The sequence below is a fragment of the Phyllosticta citribraziliensis genome, assembly GCF_038025025.1.
Source record: "Phyllosticta citribraziliensis strain CPC 17464 chromosome Unknown J3D65scaffold_11, whole genome shotgun sequence".
Taxonomy (NCBI): Eukaryota; Fungi; Ascomycota; class Dothideomycetes; order Botryosphaeriales; family Phyllostictaceae; genus Phyllosticta; species Phyllosticta citribraziliensis.
In genome coordinates, this window is record NW_027117348.1 from 758268 (window position 1) to 776193 (window position 17926).

Below are 17926 nucleotides of genomic sequence, written 5' to 3' on the forward strand. Positions count from 1 at the left end.
TGGCTGAGGGACAACAGCACAGCACAGCACTTTTCATCTGCAACAGTGCGGCTTAGCGCCGCTGACGCACAGCCAGGGCCGCAAGTCATAGCACTGCTGCGCCACGCCAATCTCCCTCGTTGAGTGTGTGTTTGCACGAGAGAGGACGAAGACAAAAAAGACGGACGGGAGCAGAGTGTGGAGACGGAGCGGAATGGAGTGAAACGAATCCTGAGGGTTCGCGCGGCTCACCCGTCGCCCAAGACAACACGACAAGACGCTAGCAAATGCTTGGCCACGCGCTTCAAAAGCTTGTCGGCGAAGCTACTTGACTCGGGCCACCCCGTCGCCGTCGCTTGCCTTCATCCGAATCCCCAGCTTCGTCATTCAGCCTGCCTCAGCTCTTTTTCTCCTGCTCCTGGCCGCCAGTTATAACTATTCCTCGCCCGCCCATGTCATGTCAGCTTCGACCTCACCCAGCTCTGCCGCCATGACCGCCCAGGACGACACCGTCTCGCAACAAGAACCGCCCTCGCAGCCCGAGGGCGGTTACGACCCCACGCCCGTCCCGCATGCCCCGCCAGGCTTCACTCTGAAGTTCACCTTTCACAGCGCCCACAGCCTGCCCATTGCCGACATTGGCACCTTTTCCTCCGACCCCTACGTCCTCGCCGAGCTGCAAACCTCCCTGCCTACCCGACACAAGGAGGACCCGAGACTGCAGATGCGCACCCCCACCATCAGCCGCTGCACCGACCCCGTCTGGAACTTTGACTGGACTGTCGAGAACGTCCCAGCCTCGGGCTTCCGCCTCAGGGCCAAGGTCTTTGACGAGGATCCTGCGAACCACGATGACAAGCTGGGTGTTGCGACCATCGACGTCGATCGCCTATCAAAGGACTGGGCCGGCATCAAAGAGCAGAAGATCAAGGTCAAGAAGCGCAGAGGGAGCAAGCGCGCCTACACCATGCACGCCATGACTGTCGCCGCGCGCAAGGCCGAGAGCATGGATCCGTGGGTCGTCATAAGCGTAGAGTTGCTCGGTAGGTCCCCAGGAAAAGAGGGCGGCCGCTGCTACACCATTGGACCTTGCTGGTGGACCAAGCACTACTCACCTCTGCTCGGAATGCTGGCCGGTCGCAAGGAAGACCAGGATGATGGAGAGGGCGATATTCAGGTCGACAAGAATGGGAAAAAGATTTCGCGCTACAAGTATGTTTCACTTGGATTCGTAAATCTTCGTTGCTAACAGGCGCAGCTTCCAAGCAAACCAGCTCCAACTTCGTGGGCCCACTCCGCCAGAGTTGTACCACCGCTATGTTGAATTCAGACCCTTCGTCAAGTCCATGTACACGTCTTCTGGCGTCAAGGGACTTTTGCTGCACAAGGCGCTCCATCACCAGCACGAGCGCGTCTACAATTTCTCCAGGACGACGGAATGGGGCCAATTCAGCGAACCCTGCAACGAAATGACGTTGAAGTTTTTGGACCTCGTTCATTGGGACAGGGGTGGCCGCATCTTTACCTACGTCATAACGCTGGACGCCCTGTGGCGCTTTACGGAAACGGGCAAGGAATTTGGCATCGACATGTTGAGCAAGCACACCATGCACAGCGACGTATCCGTGTACATTGCCTTTAGCGGCGAATTCTTCGTTCGCCGCCTCAAGCACCCCTTCAAGAAGACGACCGAAGAGGAGGACGAGGGCAAGAAGGGCTTCTCGCGCTTCTTCCACCGCCACAACTCGGACAACGAGACGCATCCTCCGGACGACATCGACGGCGGTCCTCCCGAGGACGACCCTCCCAAGGACCCGCGCTACTACGAGCTCGTCATCGACAACGACTCGGGCACGTACCGCCCCAACGCCAAGCTGCTGCCGACGCTCAAGAAGTACCTGCAGACGCAGCTGCCCGGGCTGCACGTCGTGACGCTCGACTGCCAGGCCGACGCGGACAAGATGGCCGAGATGAAGCAGGAGCAGCGCGACCGCAAGGCCGCCGAGGGCAACACGGTCGTGTACCGCCAGGTCAAGGACGACAGCGACAGCAGCAGCATCAGCTCGTCGGACGAGGAGGACCTCGAGGACGCCGCCCGCGAGCACGAGGCCCGCACCCGCGACGACCACGTCCTCCACGCCCTCGGCCACCAGGCCAAGGAGCACAAGACGGCCAAGGTGCACCACTTTAAGGATCTGCTGCACCGGCCCAAGAAGAGCGATGCATCGGCGGAGAGCGCATCGGCTGGCGGCAGTGCAAAATAAGGCAACTGCTGCCTGATGCACTTGTGATCTTTCCCGTTGGCAGACTCGCAGCCTTTTAGGCTGGTTGGTTGGTTGGCTTTTTTGTTTGTTCGGACGGTCTGGTTTTTTGGGGCGACGATTTGCGGTTCGCGCTCGATTATCCTTTGATACCCGCGTGTCATGGACGCTTTGAATTGTTGTTTATTTATACATAGACTACCTATACGTTTGTAATGATTGAAACGGCAACTTTGGTTTTGGGCAGCCTTGTGCGCATTGAATCCTCGAGCTCCGACGAGAGCCGTCGACGAACCTGCCCCCTTTGTCTAGATTCCACCAGACCGCAAATGGCATCGTCGTCATCTGGAATACCACCGGGCGGCGAAATCTCAAAGGGGGCTCAGCGCTCCCGCACTTCCGCACTCCCACTCGACGCACGCTTCGGCCTCCTTGGCCGCCAACACACCGCCGGTGAGACCCAGACGCCAGGTATCGCGTTGAACGGCAACCTAAACACTGACAGCGATGGCGTTTCGCGAGAAGCGCACGAGGACAAGCGTGGCGGGGGAGGCGAGAAAGTGGTGGTGCTACGATACAGGCGGTGGTGGTGAGGCAAAGAGATGTGCATACCCAGGAAGACAACAAGCATGCATAGGTAAAGTACTAGGTAGGTATCTTGGGCACTGGCGCTGGTGCCGAACGCGTCCACATCTCTTCGGAAGCTTCCCATTCAGACAACCCACGGGACAGTCCACCTGCCACGCCTCAGGCGCCTTGGTCCAATTGTGTTGGCAATGGAAATTCACGACTTGGTCGTCTCATCTCGTCTTGCTGGTTTTTGGTCGCGAGCAGCACACTCGGCTTGGCGGTGCTGTTCTCTCGTGCCTTGACAGACACGGCACGGCACGGCGAGGCAGTGGAAGAGTGGTCGGGACACGGCTATGTGTAGACGATCCCACGCATTGGCTGCTCACAAGCTACATACCTAGCTAGCTGTACTAGACAGTCAGCTAGCTGCGTGCCTTCACTGTCTGGATAAATGCGAGTATAGTATACATGGGTTGTGGCAGATTAAGCGTCGAAGGAACTTCCTCATCAACAAGCTCTGGCATAAACTGGCTGCCACTGCGGTATTGACCCATTCCCTTGCCTCAGGACAGAGCGCGCGTGTGTATAAAGGTGGTGAGAGTGTGTCCATCAAATTCATCTATTCGTTTTCTCATTCATCAACTCATTTGCTGGCCTATTGTGCTTCCCAAAACGGAGGAAGACGACAGCGCAACATAGACCACGTAAATGTACCGTGACGCCGCCCATCCATCCAAGTAGCCAGTCTAGATGTACCCAGAAATACCCGCCTCCCCCCCCCCCCCCCCCCCCCCCCCCACAGACCAATCTAGTGAATCATACCGCTCTTCGCCATCTCCTCGACATAATGCACGTACCTGCCGGCACTATCGCGCCTCAGCCCCTTGCCCCACTTGACCATGAGCAAGAACGTCAGACACTGCGCCAGGCCGACGAAGGCGGCGGTAATGAAGCACTTTTCGAGCCCCATGCCGTCGACCCACGGCGTGATTCCGTAGCCGATGGCGAAGCTCATGGTGTTGCGCACGAGGATGACGGTGACGATGCTCTCGCCGCCCAGCGCGCGGTAGCTGTCGATGGCGTACGCGACGCTCAGCGTGATGCCGACCGTGTTGGTGCACGCGATGGCGCCCGCCGCGAAGACGAGCCCGAACCAGTGCACCGAGTGCGCCGCGCCGACCCCCCACAGGATGAGCCCCGCCGGCAGGATGATGAGCGACGGCGCGAAGAGCCACAGCCGGAACTCGGGCTCGAGGATGCCCCCGTTTTTGCGCGCCCGCCACAGCACGAAGCGGTCGCCGACCGGCCCGGTGTAGAAGGCGGCGATGAAGACGCCGATGAGCGGCGAGAGGTACGACAGCCCGACCATGGACGCTTTGAAGCCGTAGTTGGTGCCGAGGATCAGCGACGTGGTCGCGTTGAGCACGTTGAACCACACGAGGTTGGACCCGTACGTGAAGCCGGAGAAGAAGATGACGGGGAAGGTTGCAAAGATGAGCGGCCGCCGCACCATGCCGAGCAGCTCGTTGGGCTTTTCTAGGTCGGCGTGCTGCCAGAGCTTTATCTTGTCGAGGTAGTTCTTGCGTTTCCGAGGCATGCTGAACTCGTTGGGGGTCTCGCGGGAGTGGACGGTAGGCATGGTGACCTTTTCTGGGTCTTCTTCTCTCTCAGGAGCTGGAGTGGTGATGCCAGGAGTCTCGGGCGGCGTGCCCGTGGTTGACCGCCGGTAGTTTGTCTCCTCCATGAAGAACAGGAGGACGAAAAATCCAATCAGGCAAAAGATGGCGCTCCAGTACAGAGTCCACTGCCATCCCTGACCATCGTTGATGAAGCCGCCAAAGACTGGCGCCAGATAGTTGCTGCCCGCCAGTAGGAGAGCGTAGAGGCCAAAATATCTCCCCCGCTCATGCTGGAAACTGTCATGCCGTTAGTCCAAAACTCGAGGGACGAGTGTTCCATGACTCGACGCAGTTAAGATTTCTTCGATTACTTGATTAGGAAGGAGAGATGGCAAGGATCCACTGCATCATTCCACAGGGATGAATCGTGCTTTTTTCATCCGAAAGACAAGGATGGTTCTCTGAAAGAAATGGTCACACATACTAAATGTCTGTTATCGACGTCTCGCAAAGACTCTCGATAGGGGCCAAAAGGAAGCCCTGTAGAATCTTGTTGGCAATCCACTGGCCATTGCTCCTGGTGTACGGTGCCCAAAACTGCACGGCAGCGCCAGAAAGCATGCTAAACAGGTACACGGGCCTCTTGCCGTACTGCAGAGCAATGGGCTGCCAGAACAGACAGCCCCAGCCCGCAAACAGAAACATGTATCCGGTGCCCGCATTCAGGTCACTCAGAGTCAGGCCCGTGTCATTGCTGATGGGCTCGAGCACCGAGTAGATGATGGCGCTGTTGATGCCCGTCATGAGGGTGTAGACGCTCATGCAAAAGGTGCTGAGGGCCTTGCGCCTCGGGGTCCAGTTGAGCGGGTCGTCTGGATCATCCGAAGGAGCGGGAACCAGGACAATGTCGTGATTTTTGGCGTCTCCGGCATGTTTGGCCCTCATGGTGCCCTTTGAAGTGTGAGTGCTAACTTCAAAAGAGGTCAAGAGCAACAAACCTGCAGGTCGACCAGATGCACGGTGCCTGGGACTGGAAGGACGCCCGGTTCCGCTTCCGCTTCTGCTTCCGCTCCGTGCATGCTTGCGACGGGAGCCATTCTCGTCGGCTGCTGCTGATGGCGCGCGGCAGGGGCAGATCAGGGCCGAAATGCGGTTTTCGTTGCAGGCTCGACTTTGGAGTTTTCAGCTCGGCTGTGCTGGCTGGCTTTGGGATGGCTCTAGGGAGCACACAGCGTTTGGCTGACCTAGTGCTTGAAATAGCAAAAGCAGGCCAACCCCACTTACCGTAGACAGGCATTGCGTATCAATTCCGACGGTCGATAACGCTGCCCGCCCGCGTTTGCTTTTGTCGAGTAGCGCGGGAGCAGAGAGCCTGCATCGTCATCACCTCGGCACCCGCAGACCCAGCGGACGCTGCATTGCATCGACGGCGCAGACGTGCAAGCCAAGCCATGTCGACGCCCAAAGTTGATGGAAAGTGGCGACCGCGCAGCGTGAGACAGGCGCAAACAAGTCGTAGATGCGCGTGTGGCGATAAGACAGAGATAGGCTGATAGGACGGTTTGCTTTGGAGTAGCAGCAGCACAAGGTTTGGTCTGACGTGAAGCTTGGTTTCTTGTGCCGTGCGGTGTCGTCTCTCGGGAAGTGTTCTTGCACGCCGAACAATGCACCTTGACGTCGTTGATGGGCGGAGATGTATGTACAGCGGCGGCGAGTTCGACTGGAGTGCAGGACGCTCGCTGAAAGATGCCGCGTCGTCGCGCGTCTTGGATCCGTCCTGGCGGGAAATGGACGAGAAAAATCTCATCTGGAATGTACATGGCATACACCCACGAACCCGATTCCTCTGCTCGAATCCCAACGATGGCTTCCCGCGTCTACGGAGCCGGACGACGCAAGAATGTAACCAGGCCGTGGATTCCTCGGCATCTCGACAGCCGCATCGACGCCGTCGTCGTCGTCGTCGTCGTCCAAGGTCGGTCGCGCCGCCCAATGAGGCTCCCGTCGACATGACAGCCGCCATTGGTCTCTGGCGTCGACGAGTCGCTGCAGCTAGAATGGTCGAGTCGGATGGCGATCGTCATCGCGCAGCGTGGCTTCGAAGCTTGGCCTGCTTGGTCGTATATGCGCGAGGAACACGACGACGGGCATTCAAAGACGATGGAGGTGATGCTGAGTCGAGAAAAAAGTCATCACATAGCGTTATCAGCAATTGTGATGAGGTGCGTGTGTTCCTTCTCGTCTACCAACGCCCTCGGACGTCCAGCAACGCTCGGACGCGCTGATACACGTGGGCAGCCGACAAGATTCCAGCCGCCGAGCACACGCCAGAATCAACGCCGATCGCTCTGCGTCTCTGCTCAATTCGTCTTGTCAATACTGCTAACCCACATGGGCTCTCCCATCTACACATCCATCTGGTCCCGCCGCTGCGTATGCGCCAATCTTTCCACATGGCCGACTCGTGCAATCAGCTACATTTCCTCCAAACGCCGCGCAAGACATGCATCCCGATACCGCTCGGTAGATTTCCTCGGACTTCGCTGCCAATATCATACAATATCGCGGTCAATCACCCATTGCCGCCAGCCTGGACGGTACGTGGCCTCCGTGTAGCAAAGATATGGTCCACATTGCGCAAAAGACCCTTTGTCCTTCCATTCCTTTCTGGGGAGGTCGTTCAGGCACCGCCAGCCAATTCGGGAGAGGATCCGCTCCTCGCCAAGTGGGCCAGATCGACTACTCGATGATAAAGTTCCAGGCGAGCTGCGCAATGACCTGTGCGGGCAAGTCGACAACACGGTAGAAAATCTCGGCCCCTGGAATCACCGTGACCAGGGACACCAAGAGACAGAGAATGTTGCTTGCCCCCGTCGGCCAATTCTTCTCATGGCGCAGGTGCAGGAACAGCTTGATGCCAGCCGTGTATATGATGATCGACTGCACGAGAAAGTAGCCTTGACGACTCGTTAGCACGCTAGAATACGAAGGGCTCGGCGCCGAAGGCCAAAAGGGGTCAACTCACTAAACGAACGTCGACCAAGGTACATGAAGACGGGCTGCTTGAAGATGTTTTGCACGACTTCGTACGTCTCGAGCATGAGCATAAAGGCGACGATGATGAGGTAGTTGTCGTCGCGGGCCTGCGGCTGCGTGAGGTCGGCTCCGTCGTTGAGACCTCCAGTCGTGTACAGGCCCGTGTGGGCGCGAATCTCGGCGTTGGCGAACGAGGGTCTCCAAGCAACCCACAGGTACTCCATGATGAAGCCAGCCAGGGCGATAACGGCGGCAATGGGCCAGGTGGGGCAACGCCAGCTGCCCACATACGGAACCGTCACCTTGACGCCGCGCCTCGATTTGGCCTTGAAGTCCATGTTGATGACGACGTCTGCCAGGAGGAGACCGGTGGCCGAGTACCAGGCCCACGATTGCACCCACCATGCGGTGAGGATGTAGAGCACAAAGGCCTTGACGCGCCACGAGTTGCGCGTATACGGAATGCAGATCATGGACATGTAGACGGTGTAGCTCTGCAAGAAGACGAGGCTGACGATCCACAGCGTCTGGGAGGGGTATGCCAGGCTGGCCTTTTGCTTGGCAAAGTCGTGGACGACCCAGAAGATTTCAAAGAGCGAGTTGAAAAAGTTGAGGAAGTTGGGCAAGTCCTCCGGGGTAGCAACGTTGGTGTGGCCCGTGCGGGTCCTGAAGTCGTCAATGTAGGCGGTCCCGATCTGGTTGAGGATGAGGGCGGCCATGCCGAATGAGACGGTCGTGGGGATCCAGAGGCGGATGCCGCGGCGGAAGAGCTGGCTGGCGACGACCTGGCGAGTGGGATTCTTCAGAAAGGGCACGCAAATGGTGCGGGCGGAGAGCAAGACGATGGACGAGTAGATGAGCGACTGGTTCCAGAAGAGGACCGAGAGGACCTTGCGGAGGATGGTCTGGTAGTAGGGGCCATTGGTGACGTCCGTGTCCTTGACGGCGGTGGGCGCGAAGACGGACAGAAAGACCCAGAGGAAGGACAGGATGACCAGACAGCCGCGGACGCCAACGAGGTAGTCATGCTCGGGAGCGGGCGAGGTCGACGAGCGCAAGGCGGTCAGGCGGTGGACTGGCGACTTTTCCTCGGGCTTGATGGACGACGAGGCGTCGAGGTCGACGGCTTCGCTGTTGACAGTGGCGACGGGGAGGCCCATGGTGGGAGGAAGTTGGAGGTCGGGGTGGCTGCTGAAGCCGGCGGGCAGCAGGAAGGAGCTGCAGAAGTGAGTGAGTGTCTGGTGGTGAGGTGCAAGGGAAGGAGTGCTCACCGCTCATGATGTGGATGTTCTTTAACAGGTGCCACGCCCGGACGGCCCAGCTCCAGGGCGGCGTGCACGGCTCTGGGAGGGTCGCGTTGCGGCGCAGTCGACACGGCTGCAGTCATCATGTCCGGATTGTCTGTTTTCCAGTTCGCTCGACCCGTTGGACGTACAGGCAGTGTACAGATTAGGGTATGTGTGTATGTGCATGTACGGACGCGGCACGCATGGCGGCGCCGATGGATTTGGTTTTAGAGGCCAGCAGGACATGATACATAGCGAATACTGTGGGTGGGCAAAAGCAGGCCCCAGCAGGTGCAGAAGGAAGGCCTGGCTTCGGCCTCTGAGGGTGGGAGGCCATGTCCAGAGTCTGTAAGGGCAGCCGAGGGCAACACAGACGTTGACCTGCATGACAGGCGGGCAGCCAAGTACATGTGGACTGCCCTCGGGCACTCGACTCTCTGCGAACAGACCCAGCAGCCAGGGCCAGGGCCAGGGCCACCAAGTGCGGTGCGGTGATGGGCATGGAAGGGCGGGGAGGCCTAGATGAAGCGTCTGTGCGTGTCGCCGTCGTCGTCGTCGTCGTCGTCGATAACCACGGCACCTACCTTACGGCATGGCATGGCATGGCATGGCTTGCCGTGGCTGTCGTTGCAGTTGCAGTTGCAGTTGCAGTTGCACGGCCAAAAGCACATGGTTTGGGACAAGCGACCGAGATGACATGCCGAAGCCACCTCACGACGATATGTATGTACATGTAGGTACACATTGCAGTGGCCAAAGGCGGGAACGCGTCGAGCAGCGTTTCAACCTTCAGCCCATCGGCCACGCCAAGGTACTGCGCTCCATCGATACAAGCTCTCTCGGCATGGCTGAAGACAATCCAACGCCAACGGGAGCATGCTCCTCGGCTGCTGTGTCGCCCTCGTCTCGTCCATTCTCCTTCCATGTCGTCTCGTGGGCCATGGATCAAGTCTCAAGTCCGGAAACCTGCTGCAAGCCCGCCGTTGTCCTTTGTTTTTGCTCCATTCCTTACCGCCACTCGGTGTCTCTTTTTTCTTTTTTTCCTTTTTCCCTTTTTTCCTTTTCCTTTTTTCCCTTTTTCGCCTGCCACCTGCGCCTACCCTGCAATCAGCTGCGTCCAGAAATTGGAACAAAAGCCCATCTGGTGGGTCGCTGGCGTTTCACGGCCCCTTGGATGAGTGTAACCCTGCTGGAGATCCACGAATGCCGTGTCCAGGCACTTGCTAGGCAGGCACCTTAGCTAATTAATCAAAACACCACCATCATGTCACACGGCCGCCAGAGAGCGTGGGAGCGTTGGCTTGGCAATTTGACCGCTTGAACAAAACGGCCGCCTGTCTTGGGCTTGCCTATCGACCACGACGACGTGAGAAACCCCCTTTTCGCTCTCTCGGTCGCACACGGACGGCCTGGCAGGCGACGGCGACAACTACTCGGAGCAGACGTGTCGACGTGAATCGTCACGGAAAACGTCATGACAAGGTTGGTCGTTCCGACGGGCCAGACAAAGGTCCCTGTGATGCTCAAACCGCGGGGATGATCCCGTCAGCCGCAACTTGCAATCCCGCTCGAGCGTCCTCTTTTCTATTTTCTCCCTTTGCTCTTTTTTTCTTTTTTTTTTTTCCTTCCCTTCTTCCCTACCTTTCACGAGGCCTCCACTGCGGGGAGCCTAAGGTTCCTTGCAACTTCAAGACAAAGACAGGCGACATGACCGTCGCGTCCTCACGTCACAACCGTGTGGCAGCAAGGAAACTTGGCCGCCTCGAGGACGACCGACGCTCAGCTCCACCCGTGCGTGCTTGATGCCACACGAGGTTTTCGTCACAAGGGCGCCCACGTCGACAGATACCGTATGTACACGTTCCGACCGATATAGTGCTACCACGGAGACGTCGTGGCAGGAGGGGGCGAGGGAAGTCCATCGGCCGTGTCCGCAGCACCGTTGCCATCGACCTGCCCGCAGTGGTTAAGCAGAGGTGATCCAGAGGATCCGGAGGAGATCCAAACAAAGTCCAGACGAGATGGCGCGGTTGATCAAGGGCGATGCTCGATGGATTGTGGGTGGTTGATCAACAGAGCAGCTCATCATCTGCCAATGCCGTGCCAGATGGACAGCAGCATCCACAACACTATTGGCAAATCAGCAAAATGCTGCGAGGGACAGAAAAGACATGTTCGCCTTTGCCTTTGCCACTATCGCATCGCATCGCATCGCATCGCATATCCCGTGCCGTGCCTGTACTGCTGCTGCTGCTGCACCGTATGTTGCCCAATGCGACCGAACGACCAACTCACAACACCACCAGCTCCCACCAGCTCCCACAACATGGCTTGCGGCCAAGTCTCCGCCTCTTCCTTTGTTTTCCATCATCTGCTGCAACCACGGCGAACATGCCCTGAGACATGACATCACCATGATCTCCGGCGGTGCTTTAGGTTGGTCCATCCTCCTCCACTCTGCTTGCTCTCGCTTCTCGGTGCGTCCAAACTCGTCGGTGCCTCCGTGGGCCCGCGCCCCTCTCTTCGCTCCCACAGGCCACAACTGTGCGATCGTCCCGATTCGGCAACGGAGCCACCTGGCTACATGCCTAGGAAGGCAGCCGACGTCGTTTTTCGGCCTGTCCGCACACGGGCGGTTCCTCGGTGGGCGTGGACGAGGTGGTGGTGATGGGTTGTGGTTGGGTCTGCCTGGCTACATTACAGTAGCGGGCGTCGGGCGGTTCCTGGGCCGCGCCGCACACCCGCCAACCCACCTCACCCACCTTACCAGTTGCTCGACGGCCGGCACAACCCGTTGGACCAACAAGCAAGCAGCATGGAAGCGGGAAAAAACAAGCCAGAAGCCCTCTCGTTGTTGCTCACCGGCAACGCCAGTCTTTGCTCTCTTTTCTCTCCCTCACACACACACCGCCATCCTTCCTCCACCGTGTGCTCCGTCTCATCTCTCTCGCTCTCTCTCTCGGTCCGCTCATATCGCCAGCGCGCGCTGTACCTTGGCAGGGACAAAAACTGACAAAAACTGGGCAAAGCGAGATTGCGCCCATCTGGCCGGTGGGCGCAAACACACGCGCCGGGCCGGGGCGCTTGCTTGCTTGCTTTCTTTCTTGCTTGCCTGCCTGCCTGCTTGCCTCCCGCGGCGACCAGGAACGGCTCGCACGCACGCCATCATCCATTACTGACATGGATCGAAGGGCAACGGAAGCCTCGTGGAATACCTAGTTACCTGAGGGGAGATGAAACTGACGACCGGACGACAGGCAACATGGATATCCAAGCGAGCGAGCGAGCAACAAGGCTGAGATTTGATTTGATCGTCGGCAGCCAGCATCGACTTTTTTGATTGATTCCGTACCTACCGGTACCTCTAGATGACGGACTGGCCGAACCGACTGACCGACCTGCCGACCGACCGGCTGCCCAACCACAGTGCCACTGAGACGAGACGAGACGAGACGAGACGGGCCAGCCGGGAAAAAGCAAAAGTGGAAATTTCTCTCTTCTCTCCCATGCCACGCCATGCGATGCATCTACCCACCACCACCACCACCATAATCCATATACCTCCGCTGCCGCCCGCCTGCCCGCCTGCCTCGGCCGGGCTAGAAGGAATGTGAGCGGGCGGACGGACGCATAGAAGCCGTCCGTGGCGGAGAGTAAATGCGTGCGTGGGTGCGTGGCCGCCGCCGAGCGAGCATGCTGCATGTCGGCGGGGGCTAAGGTACCTAGCTACATAGTTCAGCCTACCAGGGCCGAGAGCACGGTACGGTACATCCATCCATCCATCCATCCCTCCATCCATCTACATCCATTCATCATCCCACCCATCTCGTCTAAAATCCCATATCGATGTGGCCCGCAGCCGTGCCTGCAGTAGCGGCCGCCGGCTTGGCCTACCCACACAGCCTAGACCGCGAACCTAGGCCTGTCATCTTCATCACCACCACCATCACCACCATCATCATCAAGCATCAAGCATTGTTGCCGACGGAGCAGTGGGTGGCAGCGCCGGCGGCGTAAATAGACACATACCCTGGCGCTTGCCATGTGCGCAGCCGCTGCGCATTAGCAGCAGCGTTGCCACCGGCGCGGGCGCCGCCTTTCTCGGTTGATGGAGGCGAGCGGGCGAGCGGGAAAAGTCTAAACGCAGACGCAGCGTCAGGAACGGTGGCGGCGTTGGCCCCCAAATGCATACCCTCGTGTCGCGGCGGCGGCGGAGGAGGAGGAGGAGGAGGCGGTACAGTACACGCATGGGTTGTATTTCTGTCCGTCAGTCTCTTCTCTCCCGTTTAGACCACCACGAACGGGCGAGATGGGTCCCTACCTATCTGTCAACTGACCAACCGACTGACGGGCCCTCCTACAGTCCGGCATGGCCTCACAGCAGCAATCGCCTCTCGCGCCTTCGACTCTAAATCAAGCCACTCGCTCCATCACCACCGCCCGTTTGCCAACCGCCGCCGCCCATACGAAATTAAGGTAGCAACCTTATTTCCAACGGCCTACCACCTCCCTGTCCCCCCCTGCCCTGCCCTACCCTACCCTGTCCTCCTGTCCCCTGTCCCCTCTCTCAATTTTTTTTCTCCCCTTCTTTCCTTCTTCTGCCCAAGCCTTGCAAATGACCACAACGTGCCAGCCAGCAACAGCGCACGTAATTTGGCGACCGGGCTTGGCAAATTGCGCACTGCGGCGGGTGATTGTGGCGGCGGCGGCGGCGGCGGCGGCGGTGGTGGCGACAAGGAAGGAAGGAAGGGAAGGGGACCTAGGACGGCGGGCCGGGCCTAAGTCTAGGTACTAGGGTAAGTCAAGTTAAGTCGGGGCGGGAAGACGGGCGACGGGCGCCGTCGGTACATAGGTAGGTAGACATTTCCAAGCAAGCGGTTCCTGGTCGTGGGTTTATTTGCGTCCGTCCCTACCTGCGTTCCTTGCCATGGCGTTCGGGGCTATGTACGGTACGGTACGGTACGGTATAGCAGCACGGGCGAGCGGGCATGTAGGTGGGCGTGTCTGCAATGTGGCTATCCGCGCTGCATGGTAGGCAGCGGAGGCAGACGGCGGAGGCAGGCAGACGGGCAAGGCGGATGACTGCCTTACCAGGTAGGCGAGAGGGAGGGAAAGGAAAGAAATCAGGAATAAACGAGACGTGCGTCTGACGTGCGGGCAATGAAAAGGGTAGGTAGTTTTGTGGAAAGGAAAAGGAAAGAGGAGGGAAGGGGAGGTGGCATTTCGCATCGAATTGATTGATGATGGAGGCTCACTAAGGTATACGTAGAAGGGACATGCCTCGGTTTCTGTCCGTCGCTTGCTCGCTTAGTGGTTTAGTAAGGGCTGGCTGGTCGTATGCGACGAGTGGCAAGACAAGCAGCCAGGTAAAGTAGGAATGAAATCAAAGCGAGAGGCGCAGTCACGCTACGCTACGATAAGCTGGCCGTCGGTGGGGCGGCCGTTGCTTGCTTGCTTGCTTACTGACATGGCATGTTTCGCTGAGTTGTTGCGGTGTGATGTGCCAAGTAAGGTATGTATGTGCATGGATAGTTAGGTAGTAAGGACAGAGGTATGTATATGTATGTGCATGTGTATGTGGTGGATGGATGTGTTGACAACATGTGAGACAGCTGGACAACAGAGAAAGACGGGCAGGGCAGGCAAGAAGATCAAGAAAGCCAGATGGATGCAAGATTAACCATCGCATGCATTGCTTGCTAGTATGCAGTGTAGTGCAGTGCGGGCGCAACGCAGCTGTATATGTAGAAAGACAGACCGACAGACCGATAGACACACACATCTATGTACTCTTTCATCATTCCCTCGAACAAGCAAGAAAGAAAGAAAGACGCCTCCAGAATCCCTCAGTCAGACAATGCCGCCAGCAAATATTCCCCCCATCCGTACGTGGTGGACTCGATTGACTCCCACCCATTTCTATCCCGGTCCTTTATTCCCATAGCATGACACATTAAAAAAAAAAAAAAAAAAAAAAAAAAAAAAAAAAACAGACAGATGCAACCACAAACTCAAATCTCTCTCTCTGGCGGGTAGTGAAGTGCTTGCTCTTTGGCAAGGGCGGCCGATCCGATCTGATCCAGCTCCCAGCCCCAGCAAGCAGTGCGTTGCCTGAAAAACCAAGACAGGTAGGGAGGTATGTAGCGCAACGCGGGGACGGCAGCGTGTCGCATCGTGTCGTGTACCGGCAGCGGCAGGCAGGCAGGCAGACAGATAGACAGACCGACCGTTGTTTGTTGTCCGGTCGAGTTGCACGTCGGTCGATTCCGTGCTGCCATGCGCAAATTTCCCCAGCCCACCCGGCCCCCAACCATGTCGCTCGCACAGGTAGGTGGGTAGCACCTGAAAACTAGTGCGAGTGTTGTGTGAGAAAAGAAACAAAATGCAAAGGAAGAAGGCGATTGACAAGAAGGGTAGGTTTTTCGAAAGCCATTGAGAAAAGAACACATTTACAAGAAAGAGCAACGGCAGCAGCAGCAGCAGCAGCAGCAAGCTCTGCTTTGCTAGCGCATACATGCATTCGGTGCGCGCGGATGCAGGGAAGCGACTGCAATCATAAAGAAGCGGAAAGGATGGTTGGTCGTGGTGGTGATGCATGCATGCAAGGCGCAGGGGCTCGACGGGTTGATGCACCGTGGTCGTTCTGGTGCAGCACAACGTGCATCCAGGCCGGCAGCCAAGCTGAAATGTTTTTGGGCCGACGGATGCCCACCTTGCTGACTGCTGCTGCTGAACTGCAAGTGGTGCTGCTGCTGCCATCTGCCATCGCCCGTTGGCACGACAGTGGGTTTTTTTTGTGCGCACAAAAAAAGTTCCTAGTCGGCCTGGAAATGTAACTCGGGACTGCAACTGCGCGCGCTCCGGACCAGATTGGGTGCGCACACAGCTCCTTTGCAGCCGCTTACGACCGCGCCGTCGGATTCCAGTTGCTGTAATTGACTAGCTGGCGGGCGTTGCCGTAGATGCCCATGGTTGCATTCAGCACCAGATAGAAGGGGTAGAAGAAGGAAAACATGACAATCATGCGGCGATTGACAAATTCGGACCGAACCGTTGCCGTAATCCACAGAGTGGCAATGAGGCAGAGCACCCTGTAATTTCGATTGTCAATAGACTGTCCTTGGCCTGCGCAAGGGACGGAAGACTCACGTGATGACGAAGAACCAGACGGAGACGGGGTACTGGAACCAGATGAGCTTGGCCAGGCCCATTGGGTTCTTGGGCCACTTTGTAACGATGAAGCCGGCGACCATGCACGTGTACTGGGTGACGAGATAGTACGAAAGCTCGCGAATGGCCAGCAACTGCATGAGACCAATGCGGACCTTGATGCGGCGGGGCGTTCCGTCAGGAGACTTGTTGTAGGCAAGCTTGACGTGCTTGACGCTGGCCTGGGTCCAACCTTGGGCCCAGCGCAGACGCTGCTTCCAAAAGGACTTGAAGGTGGTGGGGGCCAGCTCGTACGAGACGACATTCAAGTCGTGGACGGCTTTGGCGCCGCGCGAAATGGAGCGCAGAGCCGAGTCAATGTCTTCAGTGAGCATGTCGCCGTCCATCTTGAGGTCGCGGAGCAGAGAGCCACGCCAGTAGCCGTTGGAGCCGCAAAACAGACCAAAGTCCCACATGAGGGCGCGGCCGGGGTGGGAGACGGCGTAGATCTTGTCAAACTCGACGGCAATCATGCTGGCAAGCACGCACTCGTCAGTGTTGAAGACGACGCAGCGGCCTTGGACAATGTCGACCGTGTTGTCCTGGCAGAAGCGTTCGGCGGCCCAGCGGGGACCGTAAGGGTGAGGGTAGTGGTCACAGTCGTAAATGGCAATGACGTCGGCACCCGTGTCGAATGACAAAAAGTAGTTGAGGTTGTCGGCCTTGCTGGTCGAGTTGGGGACTTTGATGACGCGGCATTGGGGGTACTTGTACTGAAGGTCGCGCAGCTGCGTCTCCAAGGGCTCAATGGGCTTGGGGGTGTTGTAGAGAAGGTTGATGCGGATCCTGTCGACGGGGTAGACAATCTTGGTGAGGGCATGGAGGGCGCGGTCCATGATGATGTCCTTTTCGTTGGGCAGGTAGGCGACGATGAGGATGTCGATCAGAGGCAGACTGGCGTCCGGGGTGGGGAAGGTCCAATCCTTTTCCTGGACCTTTGTGACGGCCTTGCGAGAGTCCATGACGGGGCCTAGCGAGAGAAAGGCCTCGATGACGGTGGAGGCGGAGATGTAAAAGTTGGTGGCCAGGTAGAAGAACCAGAAGATGCCAATGGCCTTGTGGGTGGCGACCATGTAGATTGAAATGGAAAAGACAAAGTAGGACAAGACGAGGGCAAAGGGCGTCCATTCGGTGACAAAGGCCGAGAGGCGCTGCAGCAGAGGTTGTTTGGCGGGCGCGGCAGGCGGAGGAGGGGGAGGGGGAGTGGTGGAAGCAGAGGGACTGTACGAGACCTTGGGACGGTCATCGTCAATGTTGACGGAGAAGTCTCTGCTGTCCGAGGGCGACGACATGGTGGGAGGGTGGACGTGGAGGGACAGACGTGAACGACAGAAATGAGCCCAAGAGCTCTGGAGTGGAGGATATAAGACGCGTAACGAGCGAGAATGGGGAGGGAGGGAATTTTGAGAGAGAGCAGAGTAGAGAAGATATCGCCGGCGGACCAGGGTGGGTCGGCTGGAGTACGGTGGCCGTGGGCGTGGGCGTGGAGTGGAAGTGGAAGTGGATGGACATGGACATGGACCTGGACATGGACCCGGACCCGGACGCGTTCATCGTGTGGCCTGGCTGCCTGCCTGCCTCACGCCCCCGGTACATGTACCCATCCCATCAGCAGGGCAGGGCAGGGGCACGACGCAATGCCTAGGTACAGGTAGGTAGCAATAATATCAGAGAGCCAGCGAGGGAGGCATGATCTGCATTGATCGGGACATGGTGTCGACTCGGCCATGGCTGTCTGCCCAAGTCGAGGGCGATGGACGTCGCCACAGTCTGAAGTCCAGTCCGGTCCGGTCCAGCCCCGTCCATGCTGACGGCTGCAGCGGTCTTTTTTTGTCTCGGAGGCCTTGAAGTGGAGTGGATGAGGAGGGAGAGGTGGTGTTTGTTCCTGGGTGACATGTGCCAAGAGTCGGCCCGACACCACCTCGTCCGCGTCCGCTGCTGTGGAACCCGATGCTCGCCCCCTGTC

At 58.1% G+C, this 17926-nt stretch overlaps 8 protein-coding genes across 8 annotated transcripts; 3 read left to right on the forward strand and 5 right to left on the reverse strand.

Annotated features, from left to right (window-relative positions):
• Nucleotides 1-123: 123 nt before the first annotated feature.
• J3D65DRAFT_96660 (uncharacterized protein) lies at nucleotides 124-2484 on the forward strand. Its single transcript, XM_066804286.1, has 2 exons — nucleotides 124-1191; nucleotides 1238-2484. Exons 1-2 carry the CDS (start codon nucleotides 437-439, stop codon nucleotides 2241-2243), a joined length of 1761 nt encoding a protein of 586 aa, XP_066651858.1. The 5' UTR covers nucleotides 124-436; the 3' UTR covers nucleotides 2244-2484.
• A 1134-nt stretch (nucleotides 2485-3618) lies between these two features.
• Nucleotides 3619-5526, reverse strand: J3D65DRAFT_670814 (serine/threonine kinase 16; the record flags this gene model as incomplete). The annotated part of the gene is made up of 3 exons (XM_066803334.1): nucleotides 3619-4726; nucleotides 4914-5380; nucleotides 5428-5526. The coding sequence occupies 3 exons, from the start codon at nucleotides 5524-5526 to the stop codon at nucleotides 3619-3621; spliced, it is 1674 nt and encodes a 557-aa protein (XP_066651859.1).
• Nucleotides 5527-5846: 320 nt separating this feature from the next.
• J3D65DRAFT_96701 (uncharacterized protein) lies at nucleotides 5847-6762 on the forward strand. Its single transcript, XM_066804287.1, has one exon. The coding sequence runs from the start codon at nucleotides 6094-6096 to the stop codon at nucleotides 6712-6714; it is 621 nt and encodes a 206-aa protein (XP_066651860.1). The 5' UTR covers nucleotides 5847-6093; the 3' UTR covers nucleotides 6715-6762.
• Nucleotides 6763-7106: 344 nt separating this feature from the next.
• On the reverse strand, nucleotides 7107-9099 carry J3D65DRAFT_96739 (uncharacterized protein). The gene is made up of 3 exons (XM_066804289.1): nucleotides 8737-9099; nucleotides 7455-8683; nucleotides 7107-7386 (listed from the first exon to the last, which is right to left on the reverse strand). Exons 1-3 carry the CDS (start codon nucleotides 8853-8855, stop codon nucleotides 7169-7171), a joined length of 1566 nt encoding a protein of 521 aa, XP_066651861.1. The 5' UTR covers nucleotides 8856-9099; the 3' UTR covers nucleotides 7107-7168.
• J3D65DRAFT_96711 (uncharacterized protein) lies at nucleotides 9078-10139 on the forward strand. Its single transcript, XM_066804288.1, has one exon. It carries the CDS (start codon nucleotides 9344-9346, stop codon nucleotides 9989-9991), a length of 648 nt encoding a protein of 215 aa, XP_066651862.1. The 5' UTR covers nucleotides 9078-9343; the 3' UTR covers nucleotides 9992-10139.
• A 3083-nt stretch (nucleotides 10140-13222) lies between these two features.
• Nucleotides 13223-14066, reverse strand: J3D65DRAFT_96809 (uncharacterized protein). The gene is made up of 2 exons (XM_066804290.1): nucleotides 13665-14066; nucleotides 13223-13535 (listed from the first exon to the last, which is right to left on the reverse strand). Exons 1-2 carry the CDS (start codon nucleotides 13978-13980, stop codon nucleotides 13282-13284), a joined length of 570 nt encoding a protein of 189 aa, XP_066651863.1. The 5' UTR covers nucleotides 13981-14066; the 3' UTR covers nucleotides 13223-13281.
• Nucleotides 14067-14762: 696 nt separating this feature from the next.
• Nucleotides 14763-15267, reverse strand: J3D65DRAFT_606149 (uncharacterized protein; the record flags this gene model as incomplete). Its single annotated transcript, XM_066798424.1, has 2 exons — nucleotides 14763-15093; nucleotides 15158-15267. 2 exons carry the CDS (start codon nucleotides 15265-15267, stop codon nucleotides 14763-14765), a joined length of 441 nt encoding a protein of 146 aa, XP_066651864.1.
• A 159-nt stretch (nucleotides 15268-15426) lies between these two features.
• J3D65DRAFT_96854 (nucleotide-diphospho-sugar transferase) lies at nucleotides 15427-17439 on the reverse strand. Its single transcript, XM_066804291.1, has 2 exons — nucleotides 15901-17439; nucleotides 15427-15842 (listed from the first exon to the last, which is right to left on the reverse strand). Exons 1-2 carry the CDS (start codon nucleotides 17250-17252, stop codon nucleotides 15653-15655), a joined length of 1542 nt encoding a protein of 513 aa, XP_066651865.1. The 5' UTR covers nucleotides 17253-17439; the 3' UTR covers nucleotides 15427-15652.
• Nucleotides 17440-17926: the final 487 nt, after the last annotated feature.

Bases quoted from the DNA above. Each gene is read 5' to 3' on its own strand.
- J3D65DRAFT_96711 (XM_066804288.1), top strand. From the start codon at position 9,344: ATGGCATGGCATGGCATGGCTTGCCGTGGCTGTCGTTGCAGTTGCAGT.
- J3D65DRAFT_96701 (XM_066804287.1), top strand. From the start codon at position 6,094: ATGCACCTTGACGTCGTTGATGGGCGGAGATGTATGTACAGCGGCGGC.
- J3D65DRAFT_96739 (XM_066804289.1), bottom strand. From the start codon at position 8,855: ATGATGACTGCAGCCGTGTCGACTGCGCCGCAACGCGACCCTCCCAGA. The intron at 8,684-8,736 runs GTGAGCACTCCT...TCACTTCTGCAG, and splicing joins GAACATCCACATCATGAGCG to CTCCTTCCTGCTGCCCGCCG. The intron at 7,387-7,454 runs GTGAGTTGACCC...CGAGTCGTCAAG, and splicing joins CCTTGGTCGACGTTCGTTTA to GCTACTTTCTCGTGCAGTCG.
- J3D65DRAFT_96854 (XM_066804291.1), bottom strand. From the start codon at position 17,252: ATGTCGTCGCCCTCGGACAGCAGAGACTTCTCCGTCAACATTGACGAT. The intron at 15,843-15,900 runs GTGAGTCTTCCG...TCGAAATTACAG, and splicing joins GTCTGGTTCTTCGTCATCAC to GGTGCTCTGCCTCATTGCCA.
- J3D65DRAFT_96809 (XM_066804290.1), bottom strand. From the start codon at position 13,980: ATGCGAAATGCCACCTCCCCTTCCCTCCTCTTTCCTTTTCCTTTCCAC. The intron at 13,536-13,664 runs GTAGGGACGGAC...CCTAGTACCTAG, and splicing joins CGCCATGGCAAGGAACGCAG to ACTTAGGCCCGGCCCGCCGT.
- J3D65DRAFT_96660 (XM_066804286.1), top strand. From the start codon at position 437: ATGTCAGCTTCGACCTCACCCAGCTCTGCCGCCATGACCGCCCAGGAC. The intron at 1,192-1,237 runs GTATGTTTCACT...TAACAGGCGCAG, and splicing joins AAAAAGATTTCGCGCTACAA to CTTCCAAGCAAACCAGCTCC.